General features: G+C 35.0%; 1 protein-coding gene across 1 annotated transcript in view; it reads right to left on the reverse strand.

The window, feature by feature from the left end:
- The window catches only part of LOC121381437 (CD9 antigen-like), a 29,945-nt gene extending 8,334 nt beyond the window's left edge, over positions 1-21,611 (reverse strand). The window contains exons 1-7 of the mRNA XM_041510751.1: positions 21,558-21,611; positions 14,725-14,847; positions 10,773-10,979; positions 8,786-8,860; positions 4,514-4,609; positions 1,620-1,688; positions 219-314 (exon numbers count right to left, since the gene is read on the reverse strand). Of these exons, the coding sequence (XP_041366685.1) occupies positions 219-314; positions 1,620-1,688; positions 4,514-4,609; positions 8,786-8,860; positions 10,773-10,979; positions 14,725-14,784 (603 nt within the window). The 5' untranslated portion in view covers positions 14,785-14,847; positions 21,558-21,611. The remainder of the gene's footprint in view (positions 1-218; positions 315-1,619; positions 1,689-4,513; positions 4,610-8,785; positions 8,861-10,772; positions 10,980-14,724; positions 14,848-21,557) is intronic.
- Positions 21,612-21,988: the final 377 nt, after the last annotated feature.

Below are 21,988 nucleotides of genomic sequence, written 5' to 3' on the forward strand. Positions count from 1 at the left end.
TAGTAGCAAGAGATATTTTATATGCACCATCCATCAGACAGAAAAGCACATACCATGGCCTTTGATATACCAGTTATAGGGCACTGGCTAGAGAGAGAAATAATCCAATGGGCCCATCGATGAGGATCGATTCCAAGTCCGACTGCACTTTACCACTGGGCTATGTTGTACCATTCTGTAAACGACAGTGATGTTTTATAAATATAAATAATACATACTGTATCATGGAAATCCGCAGTCATGCTCTGACAATCTGCCTCATTAGTTATTTTTTCTTGAGCATCCAAAACACAGCAAGATTTAGGAATCTTCTTCTGCAAAAACATAAATCACCAAATGTATTAAAAAATTTTTTTAAATATAACACAAAAGATATGATGACACATACAGTTTAGCTAGCATTTATTCTTATTACAAATATTAAAACAAAGCTTAAAGAATCATTACAACTAACATAAAAGGTATAATGGCACATACAGATTTTCTATCCTTGTTCAATAAAAAATATTAAAATTAAAAATATATATGGTGAAACCCCTCAATACCAGACCCCTCAAAAACTGGACGTTTTTCCTGGACCAGTTTTAAATATTGGTACAGAATGGAAGGAAATGTTTTATTGAACGACGCACACTCAACACATTTTATTTATGGTTATATGGCGTCGGACATATTATTAAGGACCACACAGATGTTGAGAGAGGAAACCCGCTGTTGCCACTTCATGGGCTACTCTTTTCGATTAGCAGCAAGGGATCTTTTATATGCATCATCCCACAGACAGGATAACACATACCATTGCCTTTTTTTTTTTACACCAGTTGTGGAGCACTGGTTGGAACAAGAAATAGCCCAATAGGCCCACCGACGGGAATCGATCTCAGACCGACCACACATCAAGAAAGTGCTTTACCACTGGGCTAGGTCCCGCCCCCGGTGCAGAACGGAACCTATGTAAACCAAATACCCCATTTTACTTGACATCGTCGGTGGCTAGTTTCAACAAGTTTCATTATTCTTAATATTTTTAATTAAGGACCGTCTATTATTTCTTTTACGTTCATCGGGGTATGAACATGAAAATCATCTGAAAACTGTGTGAACTGGTGAAGCTGTTCTTACATAAGTTTGCGGATGTTTTTTGTTTTGTTCACAACCAGATGAACATAAACAAATAACAATCATTATAATTAAATTTAAAACATAACCATACCGTTAAATTTTCATATTTTATGTTGAATTATTTTTGGTCCATAAACAATAATGCTCAATAAAATAAAAATACCAATATAAAATTACATCATCAGATATGACATTCCCTCCTGGACGGAAGAACCAGCTGAGGTCCGTATTTGTGCCCAGGACAGGCGTGCGCTACAACAGCTTGCTCTGAATGTGTACGTAAAACAATTTTCCATTCCATATGACATTCCCTGACATCGTAACTTTTACATTTGTCGTGAAATTAAAAAACTCCTGTTGCTACAGCTGGACCAATGGGACCAATTGTAATGAATGTAGCTGAAATTGATTTATTGAAAATAAAGGATAGCAAACCATGACTTTTGTCAATAGTTCATCGGGCAGTCTAAACGTTATATAAGCTGCTAGGTACTCACAGGAGTATTCTCCTTCTGCCAAACGCTGTTGTTGTAATCATTTGGTCCTTCATAGCCACAACATTTCAGCTGAAAAAAACAACAACATTATAATATGGTAAAGAGCTAAATATCTGTCATGTTTTGAAAAGTTTTTTTTTGCATCAGGCTTCATGATTAAACACACATTTGTCCCTGGCCTAATCTAGAATTATTTGAAAATTATGTTCAAGAAACTTTATTGACATTGTGGCAGATTTGCATTTTGATCCTAAAATCACTATATATATCTATATATATCTATCTATCTATCTATCTATATATATATATATATATATATATATATATATATATACACATATATATATACACACACACACACACACACACACATATATATATATATATATATATATATATATATATATATATTTACACAGTCAGACCTCGCAACAATGACCATCGTTACTACGACATTTACACCATCCGACCACAAATTGTTGGGAAGGAACACCAATGTTATTCTGTTCATTACAATGGAATTCACACCTTTAGACACCGACAGAGAAAATCAGGAACAAACATGCACTCAACATTTAAACACACCTCTTTACAACAACATTACATAATCACAGATTCCGTAGTTCGTTGGTAGTACACACAGCCATTTGGCATCCTTGATCTCGCCGCGGACCGACAGTGTCACATGATGTCTGAGTTTCCGATGTCGGCTAACTATGTAGACTTGTATTGCTTTTCAACATAAGCCTTTAGTCCTTCAATTATAGGATTAACTTCAAACAATCAAGTCTACTAGTTTTATGACATTTTGTAAACGATTTTGTACCAATCGATTAGATTGACTGTAAATGCGCTTGGATTAATAATAATATACTTAGGATTTAATGATGGTCTGTGATCCATCTCTGTCGGTGGGACCATTTGGCTATTCCTCATTTCGAGCCAGTGTACCACGATTGGTATATTAAATGCCTTTGTATGTGTTATCCTGTCTGTGAGATGGTGCATATAAATAATCACTTGCTACTATTGACACCCAATAGCTGATGATTAATAAATCGATATAACGACAATTTCGATAAAATGACAAAGTAACCCAGTAATGAATGTGGTCGTTGTAACGAGGTCTGACTGTGTATATATATATATATATATATATATATATATATAGCTTTTTGGGATGGAACTATTTTATCCTAGTTATGATCAGTAAAGGAATGTTTACTTTAGCCTTACAATGTAAACAAACAGTGCAGTGTTAAAATGTAATAATAATAGCTTTAATATAACACAGTATTTAGTATATTTGAATAAGGAGTATTTTGTTTTGGTGTTTAAATATTCTAAGTAAGAAGGCAATCAATACATGTGGACTTTCTATCTTCTGCTAAAGTTGTCAAATAAAATAGTTCATTTTATTATCAACAGTATCAATAAAATAACTGGTTACTGTCTTAAAGGGACACACCCTAGTTGTAAACCATTACGCCGTTGTTTTTCGCTATTAAACCCATTTTTTCACAAATAAAATTGCACTTTACTTACCGTTTATTATTTAGAATATACATTTCCATTCACCTGAAGCACATGCCTCTGAGAAGAAAACGTTGAGCAGACAAGGTCTAATCTATTTTTAGAGGGGATATTCCCATTTCAATGTCACAGACGGTATACCACGTGACCGTTGTTGTTCATTTGTGAGGTTTTTCTTCACAGTTCGTGAACATTTTCATTAACAATAAAGTTTAGACAAGTAAGTATCTCAATACAAAACGTTACAAAGTCGTACGATATCTGGAGAGGGGATACAACCTTGGGGGGTCGGGGTGGGGGGACACAAGCTATATTGTTACCTTTCTTTAAATAGAGTAGGACATTTTTTTTTTACACTTTCGTCCTGGGAAGGGGAAGTGCCTCTCCACCCCTGACGACATCGACGACAACTACTACTACTACTACTACTGCTACCACCACCACCACCACCACCACCACTACCACCCACCACCCACCACCAATAACAAACGGTGCATCTAATTGCTAATAACAATAGGTTAGGCACTAGTACCCGGTTCCGAATAGCAAATGTAGGCTAATTGCGGTTTATACAAAATATATAAAATTTATTATTTCAAACACTGTAGTATAGTCAACATGGTCAGTGTCGTCTTATTCTGATTCAAGTATCATCTACTGGTGACATCAGAATACTAACTTTCAAAATGATTTCAAGCAATTGGGACATGGGGATTCCCATGGTATTTATCAATATAAAACCTGCTTTTTCACTCCATTTTATAAAAACGTGATCTAAGTGTGTTACAGGTTTGTAGATTAACCAAAATTATAATTTATTTTCGCTGTATGGAACTAGGGCATGCGGCTTTAAAATATTGGCTTTGTCCTACTTGGGTCAAATGTCATTCTAACTTTGCAGGATAAAACCGATATCTTACGACAGTAACCAGTTATTCTTTATTTATTCATACTATGTAGTGCATAACTGCCTCTCGATATGCTTTTAATAAAAGCATATTCAACAATTTCCAATGGCTGTGGTAAAATGGCAGTACCTATTCAATACAAATTACAATACTTGTTGACATATTCTGAAATTATGAGACACAATAATTCTAAGCATGGAAAATTTAAATATTTATCAGCAAGAATATGCAATTCAAGTGCTTTTAAAGTTGATTTTAACACTCAAATTCAAGCAGTGTACCAATCTGGTTCAAAATTAATATGATAATAAAAAACTTACAGATTAATCCAGACTTCATAATACTTGTTGAGTGGATGCATCAACTGTCATCAAAAATCTATTAGTAATATTATGGACATGACCAATTGAAGCAGATGACAACTGAAACAATGATCTAAGCACACAAGATTACCTCCTTCTGAGCCTTATCCCATGACTCTTTGGTAGCTGGGTCTGTGTATTTTTCTTTAATGCTTTTCACAAGTTCCACCTGCAGTTGACTTTCAACCTGGTAAGCAGAGTCAAATATACATATAAGTACACAAAATTCAGTAACGAAACCACTTGCCAGTGACGAAAAATAGTTCCATCGATAAACGAGGTTTTAACTTCAAATGTTTGTAATACGAAATTGTCCTTTTTTTTATCAGAAATGTATGTAGTAAAAAAATAAAAAATATTAAAAATAAAAAACAAAAAACAACTGTTGCTAATCGCGTATTAATACAATAACACAACGACCGTAATTAGGTGGCCGAGTTCAACATTGCAGCTTTTAAAAGTATTGAAAGAGTGTATTTTATAGTAAAAATAAAATTAATTATGTATACTTGATTGATTATCAATGTTATTTATAATCTAATTATTGCTTTAGCATTAACTGGGGTGGCTGGGGTATAAGAGAATTTGGCTCCGCCCACAGGGGTATAAGGGATTTGTCAAACGGCAAACAACCAATGAGATTAAAGACTTTTAATATGATTTATATCTTACCGAGTGAAGTTTGCATTCATATCTCACGAGTCGCACTTGCATGATGAGTATGATATGATTGCAAACTTCATCAGATGAGATACATTTGTATAAATCATATTTGCCAGCAGCAAAAGATAACCCTTTCTACAGTGACCAGTGGTCTCTCCAGTATTCAGGAAAGGGATGGAGGGAATCGGTAGAGCTGGTTCCACTTATAGGAAGGGATGGTACCTAAGACTTGCAGGGTACAAGTACTTCGAAAATGTCTTGTAAACGACGATGAACCGGATTACTCTGGTAGTTCAAGATGATGGCATGACTTGTGATTTTGGATGATGGCCTAAATACTATCGCTGCCAATGGATGGTGGGCGTATTGGGCCAGACATTGCTTATGACATGTAGCGAGACCCCTGTGACAATAACACATTTTAGGGTGAAATAGTGAAATTTTCACTCTAAAATGTGTTATCATCACTCAGTGACTGTTAACACTTTTATTTTACTGTCATTTTAAGATATTTCACTAAATGTTATATAATAACTACATATATAGCACTGCAAACTGAACATAACAAGTGAACAATTATTATAGTTGTGCACGGTGGATCAGTCTTTGAAAACCACTGCCTACAACAGTAAAACTGACAGATAGTTATGAATGTAATTTGTAATAATAAGAAAAATCCTTTATACAGGTAGGTCACTGTGTGTGCTCGATTCAGAAAATTACTTTTTATAACCTGTTGTTAAAATTGCAGCACAAATAATATAATTAAAAATATACATCAGTTACTTTCTATTGCCCTTATCGTCACTCAGCTTCTACACTGACGTGGTTTTCTGAATGTTACAGAACTATACCAAATACGTGTAAATGTATTCACGACTGCCAACCACTGAACCAGGAAAGACGACCGATCACTTTTGCTCCACTCTCATGGAAATTTAGTTACATTTTATGTGACAATTCAAGGAAGGAAGGAAATGTTTTATTTAACGATGCACTCAACACATTTTTATTTACGGTTATATGGCATCAGACATATGGTCAAGGACCACGTATACTGAGAGAGGAAACCCGCTGTCGCCACTTGATAGGCTACTTTTTTTTTATTAGCAGCAAGGGATCTTTTATATGCACCATCCCACAGACAGGATAGTACAAAACACAGCCTTTGTTACACCAGTTGTGAAGCACTGGCTGGAACGAGAAATAGCCCAATGGGTTCACCGATGGGGATCGATCCTGGACCGACCGCGCATCAAGCAAATGCTTTACCGCTGGGCTACGTCCAACCCCATTTGACAATTCAAGTGACAGGCCCTGAATTTGGCAAATTAGAGGGCAAGTAGATATTTTTAGGGGATTATGGCCAGAAAGCAGGGCAGCAAGGCAAACTTCAACAAGTGCAGGCCTGCACAAATTGCATGAACGACTGTTTCATTCGTGCATCGGTTATGCCATTTTATTTTTGGCAAAACTGATTTACCGTTTGTGTAAAATTTACTTAATGATTAGTCCCGGCAAAGTACCAAAATATTTTTATCGCGGGTACAAACATTACACTTGTTCCCGAAGCAGTGCTTTTTCGTAGCGCATAACGTACCCAGTTAAGTTTGTATAAATATCTTGTAAAATAGGTGCATTCCCACTGGTTTGTTAGGTGTTATAGCCGCATTTAACCAATCAAAAATGGCAATATTGTGATGGTCATTACAATCTTGAATTGGATCAGCAACCAGGGTAAACCAGAGTCACAGTGACCCTATTATTAACTGTAATTCCGAATCGGATAGTGACAGTGACTATGACGACAGTGTCAGTGATAATGACAGTAACAGTATCAGTATCCACTGTTCCTCAGATGAGGAAGATGGCACCGAGTCTCCCACTCACGACTGAATGTCATGACATTATATACACATAAAAGACTAATATTATAAAATTAATGGTAAGAGATTGCCTTGCAGTGAATTCTTATTTTATTTGCATGTAGTTATGCACACATGATGATGTGTTTTATATAATAGATCAAGCCTGACATTCACTATATTTTGGTAATTTATTACAATAGTCCTAATCATTATTATTATTTTTAAATCTCTTAAACATTTGTATACATATACTTTTTTTTTACTTACCATTGCCACTCTCTTGTTTCTCAAAATTAAGTAATTTTTTTTTTAATTATAAAGAAAAAACCCAGGTTATGCAAACCAAAATAGGTTATGCAAAATCTGTTGGCATAACCCCTTTTCAGGTTATGCAAATTTTTAATTTGCGCAGGCCTGCAAGTGCCTTAATATAACACAATAGCACTCATTCAAAATAAAGAAATGTGAATGATTTAATGGTTTCAGGAATTACAATAGAGTATGATGACCAATTAGTAACATACAAAATAAATCTTGACACTTAAACTTTTAAATTACCAACTGTTTGATATCAGTGTATAAAATTTAGCAAGTCCGATTTTGTTGTTCATCTGCCGGTTATGTAAAACCAATATCAACATAAAAAACGAATCGTTTGTGCAAAAGCTGTACATGTAATTGCTCGTCAAAAAAATCAAAACAAACGTGTATTGGCTAATATCATCAATGTTTTTGGAAAACTGCGTGCAGTGGGAAATCCCTGACCTAGATGAATGTCATATGTACTTGATGGTAATTTTCTAACTAGCTTTTCCTCGATTGTTCAACATGTTCAGCTATTTCCTTCACGACAACGGTCTACTTTCATTATAAAACAGACACGGCAAAAGCTGGGAGGGGGCTTACAATTTATGAAAGTTTGATGAAATTCTCAAACTTTTGACACCACGATATTCGGTGTTTCAAGAAAGTCAGAGAACTTGTATGGGATACTTTCTTAGAATATTATATTATATACCAATTCAGTTTAACGATGCTTATAAAAACAAAATATGTAAAAAAAAATATAGATGAGTGTCATGAAAATCTATCTCACAGGCTGATTACGGATTCTCCAATGAGTTCGACACTTGTATAGCTTCTTTCTAACTGAATCGGGTCTATTAACAGCAAACGCGATGGCATGTCGGACAAAATGACCTCTAATATTAACTTTGTGACTATCAAAGCATGCCAATACATATCCTCAAGGGCTGATTTTCATGGGTCGGTCGGGTTAGGACAAGCAAACTTAATTTTTATTTTCTCCTGGCAGTTTTCAAGTTAGTCCTAGCACACAAAAAGTATATTTTTGTATTTATGATAGGAAATTTGATGGAGAAAAGCTACGAAAACCACTCATCTTTGATTCTTGTTTGATTATCATTGTCCATTAACCTTTTCATTTGTATATAAACTACTGAAGAATATCATTCGTGTAAACACTAAATACACACGAATGACATATTGGTTGTTTAAAAGATTCCAATATCCAATAGCCACTAATTAATAAATCAATGTGCTTTAGTCATGTCGTGAAACAGTTTAATTTATTTCAGGAGTGGTCCACAGCGTGCCTTGATGTTGCTTTTGACAAATTTTACGTTTTGTAAAATTGGCTCCTGCTTCTCAATTTCTAACATTTGTTCCCAAATTAGAATTTGAGAAGTAAAGATTGCTTCTCACTTCTAACAATAAACATAAATGTTATACTTCAGGATGGACTCTTATGAAAAGATTATTTTTCAGCAAGTAGTAACTAGAATGAATGATGAGAAAATCTATATATTTACCTCAGACTTGTAAATAATCACCAGGATTCCAGTTCCAAGCTCTCCTGCGAACACTAACACCAAAAAGAAGATGTACTGAAAGGAACCGATATAAAACACAAAATTAATATACAGACTGAGTAATTCACCTATAGAACAAGAAAACAAAGTGTTATATATACTCTTCAAAAAAAGTAGGGGAACCTGAAATATTAAAACATATGTTTTGACCAAAGACATCCTAGTAAAGAATGTTCAGGTCTGTTTATCAACACACCGAAACACATTCCATACATGTAGTTTGCACATGCATCACGCAGTACACGTGTGTGGGGTGTCATTCTCGAATTTGACAATTTCCAGGAAGGTCCATTAATCACAGTGGAACATTATTTCTGTCAACCTTTTTCATTCTGCTGATCATACCATAGTTATTGTTTTGTTTTTATTCATTTTTATTGTTTGAGTTCGCGATTTACCGATAAAAAATATCAACTTTCAAATTTCACTTCTGACCCCAATCGTCCTTCAAGATCTTTGGTGGTCATAAAACCTACTGTAATAATGAACTACCGGTTGTAATGTTTGCCCAATTAATTTACTATTATCATAAATCCATTCCCCACAGCTAATATACCTTACAATTTTTGCAATTGTAAATTTTTATTAAGAGTTCCCCTACTTTTTTGAAGAATATATTTTAATTAACCTATATATAATATTCACAGTAACACATATAGAAATTATGAAATGATCAGATTACCACATGTATTTAATGTACAGTGAAAGATAAACTAGAATGGCAAAGCCATGATCACTTGCAAATCCTTGCTGAATACTGAAATGTTCTCACTGAACATATAAATCAATGCACACAACTGCTGGACAGTTTAAAGATGTAGGTATAGGGAGCTTTAGTCCTACACCAGGGCAGGACCTAGTTCAGTCAGTAGAGCACTCGTCTGTGTTGCTTGGGTCGTAAGATCGAACCTCCTCAGTGAACCTATAACCAGAATGGTTTAATCATGTCGCAACCCATGTCCCACGACTGACATATCAAAGGCTGTGGTATGTACAGTCCTGTCAGTTGAAAGTGCATTGAATAGAAGCTGGCTTATCCATAGCCGGCCCCAGTATTTGATGCATCCTCAAGTTATTATTGTTACTGTAACTTGGGATCATTTACATTTGTTTACTTTGATACTGTTCAAAATGTATTTTTGTCAATGTGTATCATATACTCAACATGTTTCCTGTAGAACGCTGACTGAAGCGTACAATGTATATGGCGAATGATTTATCACTCATATTTCCAAAATGTTTGAGGTAACATTTTGTTTTCAATTTTTGTATTAGCAACATTTGGTAATGAATTTGAAAATTGTTAGTTTATTAGAAAATAACTTAGTGTTTGTAATTTTTGAAGTTTAAATAGATGATTTGGCGAAATTGTCTGCTCACCCAGAGCTAGCCCTGAAGTTAACGTTGTAGAATTGTGCAGCGATCTCTGAAACTTGCAAAGGGAATCATTACACTGTACTCAACAAAAAAAGAAGAAAAAAGTTTGTTTTGTTTAACGACACCACTAGAGCACATTGATTTATTAATCATTGGCTATTGGATGTCAAACATTTGGTAATTTTGACATATAGTCTCCGAGATGAAACCTGCTACAATTTTTCCATTAGTAGCAAGGGATCTCTTATATGCACCATCCCAGACAGGACAGCACATAACACAGCCTTTGATTTACCAGCCAGAGTGCACTGGATGGAACAAAAAAAAAACCAATGGGCCCACCAACGGGGGATTGATCCCAAACCCATAGCACATCAAGCAAGCATTTTACCACTGGGCTACGTCCTGCCACTGTACTCGTATAAGCTTAAACATGGTGATGGCTTAGACATGGTGATGGCTTAGACATGGTGATGGCTTAGACATGGTGATGGCTTAGACATGGTGATGGCTTAGACATGGTGATGGCTTAAACATGGTGATGACTCACGAAGCCAAGTAGACACTTGCTGTTCCTGATGGCTCCACAGCACCCACAGAAGCCGACGAGGAAGATGAAGCTTCCGAAGCCAATGAGAATGTAGGCCGCATTCGTGAGACTCTGGTCTGCGTTGATCTTCACGATGCCCAGGTAAGACTCCATGTTCGGGTCCACCAGGAACCAGATGCCCACTCCAAGAATCGCAGCTCCAGAAAGCTGAAATTTAAAAATCATGGCATATGATTTTCTACAAAGCAACAATGATATGAGAATGTTCCTGTTAATGTTCACATTGTATACATGTAACAGTGATTAAAAGAAAACCTTAAACGCTGTGCAATTTCCAGGTGGGACATGTATTTATGTTGACTGCATTTGCCTGGTAATAAGTGAATAACCTATAATCTGTCCCATACTCCTACAAAAATGTTTTTTGTAAATAATTTCAGTTTGGTTTCACATAAGAAAAAAGTAAAAGTGTTTTGGAAACAACAGCAAAATAATATTTTTATGTCCAATTTAGACAGCTGGCTCAAAAATAAATAACTTGTAGTAAATTCCATAGTAAGAAAAACAGCGGATGGATTATACATGTATTGCAATCTGATTAAAATTAGTTCTATTGGTCTCGCCAGTAGATCTAACAGCATTGTGTGGACTCCCATGTCTAGGTGACATTTCATCTATAAATAACAATTTAAATATCGACCAAATACACTTCGCCTTCTATAGCGTTATTCGGGAGCAGACAAATTCTAAAAATATCAGGCGAGACTATTTATGCAATAGGTGAACTTGTTGGTCTATTTCAACATTGAAAAAACAGGGGAAAAAGTGCAGTAATAAACCCTGGATTGTATACTAGTATAAACATATTTTATGGCTATACCATCACGTTTTGTTTTTTCCCCCCGTCTTGAAACGAATTTTATAGAAAATTTTATATTGAAATCAGTTTCCGGCATACTTCATAATTCACCCGATTCATTTCATATACCCTCGGCATAATCCTGAATGTTTTCAAATTCTTTTCAAATCACTGGCATGATTTTGCAAGTAAGGTTTGGATTGGTCGAATGAAAGGTCAACTGGACATGAGCTCCAACGGGCTGCTGTTAGATCCACATGTAATAGTGGAGCTAATTTTAATTAGATTGACATGTATTGCTGGCTTGAATTTTATGTTTCTTTTAAAATGTTGTAAGTTCCATGTCCAAGTAATTTTACATACGTGCCTATCAGGGGTGGGGAAAAATAAAATTGTCAATCGGTCCCACTTGATTTCGTCACTACCGGGGGGGGGGGGGGGGGGGGGGGGGGGGAGAGAGAAAGGAATTAAAAAAAAGAGAACATTTAAAAGACGATATTTGCCAAATAGTTGTTTTTTTTAAATCAGTGACATTTATAGTTTTATCTTGAATCATGAACGCGAAACGATAAACATGAAAACAAATAATTTAAAAAAAGGAATAAAAAGTACGAGTATTCAGTACTGTGTCCTAAAAATTAATAAAAGATGGCACCATTGAAGCGTTTGACAGCCTGAGCTAGCACATGTTTAGACAAAGAGAGTAATAACATCATCACTGATTGGATGAAATTTGACCTCTACTGGCTCTAGAGATAACAGTACATTTAGCTGTTCTGCTTACTCCCACTTATTAAAAAAAAAAGATGGAAACCTTTTGTTAATTTCAAAATCCTTTATAATTATTGGATACACTACATTGAACAGTCAACAATAAATACATTTATAGATTATTTCAGTATATTTTATGCTATTTTAAGCAGTTTGTATTGCACAAAAGCCTCTTGCTTCGGACTAGGACACTCGACCCGACAGAGCTCCATACATAGGTGTTGGCAGGTGTTGATTGTAACCAGTCGCAAATTCCGGGTCCTTTGTTTTAATTGGAGTGTAATACCTTGATGGCTCTCTAAACCAAGAATGGTGCTATCATTAACGTCAGCTCAGCGACTTTGACAAATGTGTAGCCTAGTGCCCAGTAGTGGCAGTCGATTGACACTACTGTAGGTCAGACTTCAGTGACTGGCGATATACTTCGGCAGACTTTAAAATCACAAACGTCTGAAAAACCAGCCATATTGACAACTATTTATTTATTATTTTAAATCATGCACGAGATACCGATGTCAGGGCAGGCCAGTCCACTTGACGATAGGAATTTGTTCCAATAATAGAAATGGACAGGTGCTTTGGACCGACTAGAATGACAAAAGTTTAAAGTGGGACCGGCAAACGCACGTTTTTAAAAAGTAATTTCGGTCTCGGAGATTGAGAATCGGTCCCAGACCGGGAAAAAAGGGCTTTTCGACACCCCTGGTGCCTATATCCAATCAAGGTTCAGGTATGTCCATCTCATACCCAGTCTCTCAGACTATAAGTTCCCTTAATTTGGATATTCTTTTTTTATTATTAAGACTGAAAAGTTTGGATAAGTGAATAAGAAGTCTGTGAAATTAATTGCTTTGCCTACTATAAACTAATTTGGAAGGAAGGAAATGTTTTATTTAATGACGCACTCGACATTTTATATACGGTTATATGGTTTCCCAGTAATGGTTCCAACTGGAAGTTCTTCTGGGATAGCTAGTGGGTCGTAAACATGCAAAACAGGTCATTCATCATTGATGTCAGTTACTGCTATTGAGAACGTAACTTTCTCTGAGAATGTTCCATCTGTAAAGCTAGAATATGAGACAACATTGTTTGAAGTCCAAAGGTACATATCAAAGCAAGGAATGTATATCAAGGAAGAAGGAAGGAAATGTTTTATTTACGGTTATATGGCGTCGGACATATGGTTAAGGACCACACAGATATTGAGAGAGGAAACCTGCTGTCGCCACTTCATGGGCTACTCTTTTTTAATAGCAGCAAGGAATCTTTTATATGCACCATCCCACAGACAGGATAGTACATACCACGACCTTTACTACACCACTGGAACGAAAAATAGCCCAATGGGTGCACCGAAACTAACTTGGTGTCACATCACATTATAGATTAATCTTTAAATGTGTAAAAATTAAACACACTGAGATTCATTTCATAGAACCAAGCATTTGTAATTAACCGTCTGATCACTGCAGGCGAGATGTCTCGCCCAACATTATGAAAGTTGACATACTGTACCTGTATAGAGTGCATTCCCCAATTCATATTTCCCGCCGTTTTGCAAACGGCACTCATCGAAAATAATAATAGAACAAGAAATATATTTATTATTATTTATGGCCAATTTAGTTTTTTGTTTTTTGTTTTTCAATGGAAAATATGTGGGAATTTTGAGTTGAAAAAGTGGTTTTTGTCAAGTATTTTAGCTTGACAACACTGGTGGAAAGTCGTAGTAATTTTTTGGAATTGATAGCTGATTGTGACAGCTAATTTCATAATAAATTTGACCATTTTACCAACAACCAAAATCAAGAAATATTGGGATATATGAATCATAGTTCTGAGAAACACAGTTATTGGGAATAATGGATATAAAATAAATACTGGACATTTGGCCAGAAAATGCCAATAAGTAAATGCAACTTTTTATATTTTTTTCCTAATTTTAATCAACAATAACTGATCTAAAATATCATTAAAATTTGAAAAACCAACAAAAGTAATACTTACCAATTCAAATATAAACTTTATTTTACGTATTTATAAAACTTTTAAGTGAAAATATGTGAGTAAAGGTTTTTAATTTGTATCCCCTCTACGTGGTTTTTGTCGAAATTTAATCCAGTAGTCAGAAGGTTAAGTACATCAATTCTAAAAATAAACCTGATTTGCATTTGTTTAGGTATTCAGTATATGTTGCAACAAATTGAACAAAGCCACATTAGCAGAGTGGAATGCACACTGAATTGAAGTGTAGGCCTATGGTGATTGGTAAGAATTTCAGTTAACATAATATACAACAGGTGTAACAAATAAACTTACCCAAAAGATGAAGTTGAAAACAATGACTAAAAGTCGAGCAAATCCAGCGAAGAAACCCATCTTGAAAAATCAAGTCCAATCAATTTGATGATGTGAAAAATTCTCTTCTGAATAACAATAATTCTGTGAACATAATAAAAAAACATTGATGAGCATCTAATACAAGTATTTTTCCATTATAAACAATGACGTCAGTGTGCATGTAAATGTATACTCAGAGAACATACCAGGGCTTCTAGAATTTTTATAAAATCCACTAGCCACCATTAAAAAATCACTAGCCCTACATTACTTAAAAAGTTAATACAATTTTTCTAATAGTAACAATATCACCTAAAGAGGAAGATAGAGCTTAAAAACACCTTACAAAATACACTTAAATGCAGCATTTGACAACTTTTTTTCTCCTAGCCATTGGGCATTTCAATAGTAGTTATTAGTTATTTACTAGCCCAGCATTGAATATCACTAGCCATGGGAGTGGGGTTTTGAAAGTTAGTATTCTGATGTCACCGGTAGATGTCGCACGAAGCACAACAATGCCTACGTCACGACAAATTTCACAGAGTGCGCACAGACTTGGGGTGCGTTCCTTTCACCTCTCCTGGACATGTTCCAACTGTTCTGTCCTGGTTGTGTCCCCTCTCCAGATATCGTAAGACTTAGCAAAATTATTGGTTTTAAGGGTTTGTAACGTTTTGTATTGAGATACTTACTTGTCTGAACTTTATTGTTACTGAAAATGTTCACAAACTGTGAAGAAAAATCTCACAAATGAACAACAGGCAAATGACAACAAATCGGATGTTGATTGCGCGAACCGTGCATGAGAAAACAAACCGAACCAAAATGATAACGGTCACGTGGTATACCAACGTCTGTGACATTGAAATGGGAATATCCCCTCTAAAAATAGATTAGACCTTGTCTGCTCAACGTTTTTTTCTCAGAGGCCCGTGGCATTTTATGAAATACGAAAAACGCATTTTGTGGTATTACAAACACCAGGATTACCAGGATTACCAAAAAGCACTTCAGGTGAATGGAAATGTATATTCTAAATAATAAACGGTAAGTAAAGTGCAATTTTATTTGTAAAAAAATGGGTTTAATAGCGAAAAACAACGGTGTATGGTTAACAACTAGGGCGTGTCCCTTTAAGTAAGTGCTTCTCATTAAAAAAGTGATTTTGTTGTTAATTTCATCCTAGTATAATTACACACTTCCTGCTATTATAAATGCAATTTATTTTATTCTGTTTGAACGATGTCGCTAAAAAAATGAATGTTATCCTTTGATAAGCCTCAAAACATTATGTCCTAACATCAAATGTGACATCATTCAGGCTGCCCAGCAAAAACGTAGGACTGAAACAGTATTAGTGATTTTCCTAGAAATTGGGCACTTTATTTCATTAGAAATAGACAAAAATTAATTAAAATAAACATTAATGTAATTTATGTGTTTGCTTTAATAAATGAATGGCAAAAGATATAAAAGGCATATTTTATTAATTAATATTAACTTTTTTGGTGTTTTATAAAGGCAATTTTAGAATTAATTACTGAAAAAGGCTTCTTTAATCTCAGGGCAGCATGGTGCTGATTACGGCAAGATGGTGCTAGACTACTGAGGCATGGTACCGCACCATGCTAAAAAAAAGTTAGAGAAAACACTAAGTATGTAGCAACATTATAAGCATGTGAATACTAGGAAAACAAATGTGTTTAATCCAAAAGTGCTGTGGTATTACTGGCAAAACATTTTCAAATGTGTTTATATGTGGCACTCAGTTTGTGTCTATATTTTCTGAGCTATCCAAAGTAACAAGAATCTTATGTAATGGTCACGCTGAAATACCCGAAGGCATTGAGAAAAAACATATGGAAAACTATATGTGTGACAGACGGACGGAGATGAAACCTATAGTCCTCTCTGGTTCGACCACTAGGGGACTAATAACTATAAACCCATGTACAGACTCAATACACAGGGGAAAATATTTCGAAATCTGAGGTAACCGGAAGTCGGTTCACGTGGTTTTTGCCTAGGTAACCAATTGTTTGGTTACATGAATTATATTTGCGTAACCTGTGGATTACCTGATCGGTTACCTCAAAGTTACGTTGAAATTATATTTTAAATACATAATTTTTAGCTCAAACATAAAAGTTAAAACAAAATACAAAAGAAAACGTTTTATAAAACAGTTTCTTTAATACTTGCAAATCAAAAGAAGTGACTTGCAGATGTTTCTTTTGTTTTCGTACGATCGTAGCATTGTAGATATATAAAAACCATTTGTCACTGATAATATGTAAAATTTAATATAGCTGATTAAAAAACCCCCACCAAAAACCCAAACAACAAATGTCCCTGTAGGCTACTCATTGGTGCATGATTAGATTAAATTAATAAAAATAAATCTTATAATAACATAAAAAAAGAAAGACCACAAATTGACACTGATATTTTGCAGTGGCTATGCTACTTTCACTTTATGGATAGTACTTCTATACTACAGTGACGTTATGCGATGTTAGTATTTTTCAGCTTTTGCGACATTTTTGGATTTGTTCAACCTATGTAAAATTATAGGCAATCCAATATTATGTCTACATATATTCCTTTAAATATAAAATAGCAGCAGATAATTTAGGCACCATAGCGGTCCGTGCACATTTCTTTGGAACGTTTGGCTCGTCTCTATTCTGAGCCTTCAGTCACAAGTTACAACCGTTGCAATATACCGTTGTGTACTGGTTTTCTGCGCATCAAGTATCTAAAAAATCAGTCCAAAACATTGGTCAGAATACTAGTAGTATGTCTGCATGAAAAAACTTCCTGTAATCGTGAAGTCTGCAAGTTTTAATTTCTGAACATCTACAGGTCACAACGTTTAATTTTGCGTAACCGACACGTGAACAGAACGGCGGTTCGCGTGAAATATTGTGCCCTAATACAGTAGTGCAAACTGCAGTATTCAGCAAAGTATTGAAGGAGCACACTACTTTAGACATGGCAAAAGAAACTTTTGAGTGACAGAAATAAAACTTCATCTCACATTGCCTTTCTGGGTGTAAATTTAAGATGTTGAGATTATATGCTGCCGCAGATTGGGAGATACGTATATATACTGTAACATGTATTCGATAAATATGTAATCATTGAACATTGAAATTTGTGCAACCTTTTGGTAAAAATGCTCAAATATTGGCCACTTGCACACGGTCACCCTAAGTAACGAAATTAATATAATCAACTGACAACATAATTAAAGTTTTACATTACATGTCAAGACTATATTTTTGCACACGGGTATACTTCTACTGTATTTACTTATTTGTGTGGTAAGATACAGGGCTTGAACTTAAGAATTTGTTACCCACTGCATTTTTTTTTTTTAAACAGTGTGTGTAAAACAGGCCATTGTCAGCATTTTCTTTCTGGGGTTTTTAAGTGACCTTTTGCAGGAAATAAATATATGATAGAAAGGTTATTTTGTTACATGTAGACATACACAGGTATTTCAGATGTAAATACTGGCAGATGATGTACACCAGATATATTCATTTTGATGTCGATGACAGCAGTAATTTTTATTCAGCAACACAAAAGTACCGTCGGTGAAGCTCCCGACCTACAACAATTTATATCTCAACGACAGCAATTGTCGTCAGTACAGTCGTAAAGTGCAGATCTATACAAAACTATATATACATGTATATTCATGTTCAGCATGACAAATATTTTAACTTTAAAAATGTCATGTAACAGATGACACACAGATAAAGAATACGTAAGCAAGAGACATGAATATTTACATTTTGTCCCAAAACTGAGAGAATGCACCATTTGTAGACAATTTAGTTTACCTTGCAAGGCTTCTAGATTATGGTAGCCCCACTCCCATGGCTAGTATTATTCTCTGTTGGGCTAGTAAATAACTACTATTGCAATGCCAGACAGGGCTTCTAGATTATGGTAGCCCCACTCCCATGGCTAGTATTATTCTCTGTTGGGCTAGTAAATAACTACTATTGCAATGCCAGACAGGGCTTCTAGATTATGGTAGCCCCACTCCCATGGCTAGTATTATTCTCTGTTGGGCTAGTAAATAACTACTATTGCAATGCCAGACAGGGCTTCTAGATTATGGTAGCCCCACTCCCATGGCTAGTATTATTCTCTGTTGGGCTAGTAAATAACTACTATTGCAATGCCAGACAGGGCTTCTAGATTATGGTAGCCCCACTCCCATGGCTAGTATTATTCTCTGTTGGGCTAGTAAATAACTACTATTGCCATGCCTGACTGCTATTGAATTTTGGGGGGGGGATCAAATGTTTCTGTTTAGTCTATTTTGTAAATATGAATATCCTGCCCCACCTCCACCCACCAAATCAGGCCCATAGCCAATGGGGGGGATCGGTCACCCCCATCGGTGACTGTTTTCAATATGCCCCCGGACCCCCCTAAGCAACTCGGGCGCAAGCACAAGCCTAAATGACCCCACCCCCTCTAAAAATCCTGGCTACAGGTCTGCAAATGTTAGTATTTTAAGCTTTATCTCCCTCTTACGGGACATATCCAATTACTTTTCTTTTCTTTTTTTCGTTTCATTTGTTTAGTGTATTGTGTAGATATCAACTTTTTCTTTCTTTCTTTCGTTTCATTTGTTTAGTGTATTGTGTAGATATCAACTTTTTCTTTCTTTCGTTTCATTTGTTTAGTGTATTGTGTAGATATCAACTTTTTCTTTCTTTCTTTTCATTTCATTTGTTTAGTGTATTGTGTAGATATCAACTTTTTCTTTCTTTCGTTTCATTTGTTTCGTGTATTGTGTAGATATAACTTTTTCTTTCTTTCGTTTCATTTGTTTAGTGTATTGTGTAGATATCAACTTTTTCTTTCTTTCTTTCGTTTCATTTGTTTAGTGTATTGTGTAGATATCAACTTTTTTTCATTTTTTTTTATTGTCCCCAGCTCATTTTGACAATGCCAGGGTTGGGGTGCCCTGATTCATCGCCTCACAGAATATGAATTGGATTATACACGCTAAATACTGGGAGTACATACACTTTGTGGTAGTATGCTGATTATAGTAATAGTAATACTTGTACAAATAATGTAGATGGTGATATATTTAATATTAATGCATACGTACATGTAGATAGTAGTATTATAAATGGCTAGTTAATAGAAATATATTTAAATAGGCTGGTTGATGTAATGGGGACATAAAATAAATATATGTTTAGAAAGAAATGATGTTAAAAAGAAAAATGATAGTAGGTAATTATAGTGACAAGTAATAATGTCAAAATTCATGTCAACCGCTTGCTTGATAATTGTTTCTATTATCTTCCATCAAATTACTTTCTTGACTGAAGAGTCGTTTCCATGGTGCCCAGATTGTATTATGCTCTTCATATTTACAGTTTTCAAAAAGAATATATTTTCCTATTTCGTATTTAGAATTGTTTGGGGGGATCAAATGTTTTGTAAAAAGTTTTGAGCAGCTACTATATTTATTTAAATTTTTTCCATTTTTGTCTTGTATATATAATATTTAATTTTTATTAACAGCCAGTTTATAAATATGTCTTTTATATCGCCTATTTGTCCAAATAAAATAATTGTTTTATTTAATTTTATTTGAATTCCTTTTTTGTTTAAAATCCAATTTACAACAGCATGCCACAGATAGTCACTTTATTACAATAGTAAAATAAATGTGTTAATGTTTCTGGTAAACTGCCACAGAACGTACATTCATTAGTATCTATGTATTTAATTTTATGTAAAAAAGTATTAGTAGTTAGTATCTGGTGTATAATTCTGTATTGAAACCATATCAAAGTTGTATCTTTGAGACTTATAAAAGGCACTCTATAATAGTTTCCCCATTCTTTTGAGTCAAAAGCAAAACCCTTGTTTCTACATCTTATTTGTGATGTTGGTGTAATAATTTCATGATTTAATAATTTATACATGTCTTTAATACCTGTTTGACTTTTAAGAATAATGTTAAATTTTACCGGAAATACAGGATTAGTTTGCAATGTAAAGTGGCCATTCCTAACGTTGTCTGCTTTATTTATAAATGCCTTAATGCTGTTTATAAGCGATGAATATTCTAAAAAGTGTGAATTTACGTTATATATTTTTTTAATTTCTCAAATGTAAAGAAATTCCATCTTCATCAAGAAGATTGTTTATAAATATTATTCCCTTTTCTAAATAATTTTTATAACAGAATGGTTTTGTATTTATTGTTACATAATGTTGGGCTACTAATTGTTTTTAATCATGGATCCCATGGTTAGTGCCAGTGGATTTTATTGAAATTCTAGAAGCCCAGCCTTGGTGAACTAACTTTAACCTAGCATAACCCTAATATTGAAGTTAATGCGGTGTTGTTGTTTATTGATTACAAATATATAGGTCATGAAAGGAAAGTAGGATCGAGGCTCGGGCGAGCTCACCAAGCAATGATGGGGCGAGTAGACTTAACTAGGCAACGATTGGAACGAGTTGGTAGGCTGTGTGTCAGTTTTGTGGCGACTTGACCTGCATTCTACGTAGACCAATATAAAATTATATATCTGCTGTCAAACTGAATCTGATATTAGTTTGACGGCAAATAATAAAACTAATATCGCACTACATTCAACGTAAACTTGGCCTGTTGCATTTAAGTCCTTCTCGGAGTTTCGTCCAGTATGATTCTTGGTCCATATTAATTCGAACGATTTAACTTGAATAAAAATTAAGCAAGAAATTCGGCTGTGTTAGTAATGAGAACTAAATTATTAAAAACGGAACCCTACCTGACAAATTATCAACAATTCTCGTCTTGGTGGTAAGCGCCCTCTATGAAGAATTTAGATGTTCGGATATTTTCGTTAACTGTCATTCGGAGATCCTCGTATATTTTCGTTTTAGCATTTCGATTTCATTCGGAATATTTCGTCTGCAGCTCGTCGCGGTAAGACGTGTTTATGCACACTGCACGTGCTTTCGCGGCTCGACTTGGGGATCCTTCACTTTTGTTGTTTTTGTCAACGACGTGAAGTTTTCTACTGGGATGTATGCGGCCACTGGAACTGACTGAACGCTGGAACGCTTCTCGTTTCGACAGGTTGGATTCTTTTTTAGCGAGATTCCTTGCCTCCACGTCATTTCTCCGTCTGACTATGTTGACTTGTTTTTTTCGTGACTCGTTGAAGACCATTCTGCAGAACGCCACGGTTGTTCGCGT

This window comes from Gigantopelta aegis, chromosome 9, assembly GCF_016097555.1.
Source record: "Gigantopelta aegis isolate Gae_Host chromosome 9, Gae_host_genome, whole genome shotgun sequence".
Taxonomy (NCBI): Eukaryota; Metazoa; Mollusca; class Gastropoda; order Neomphalida; family Peltospiridae; genus Gigantopelta; species Gigantopelta aegis.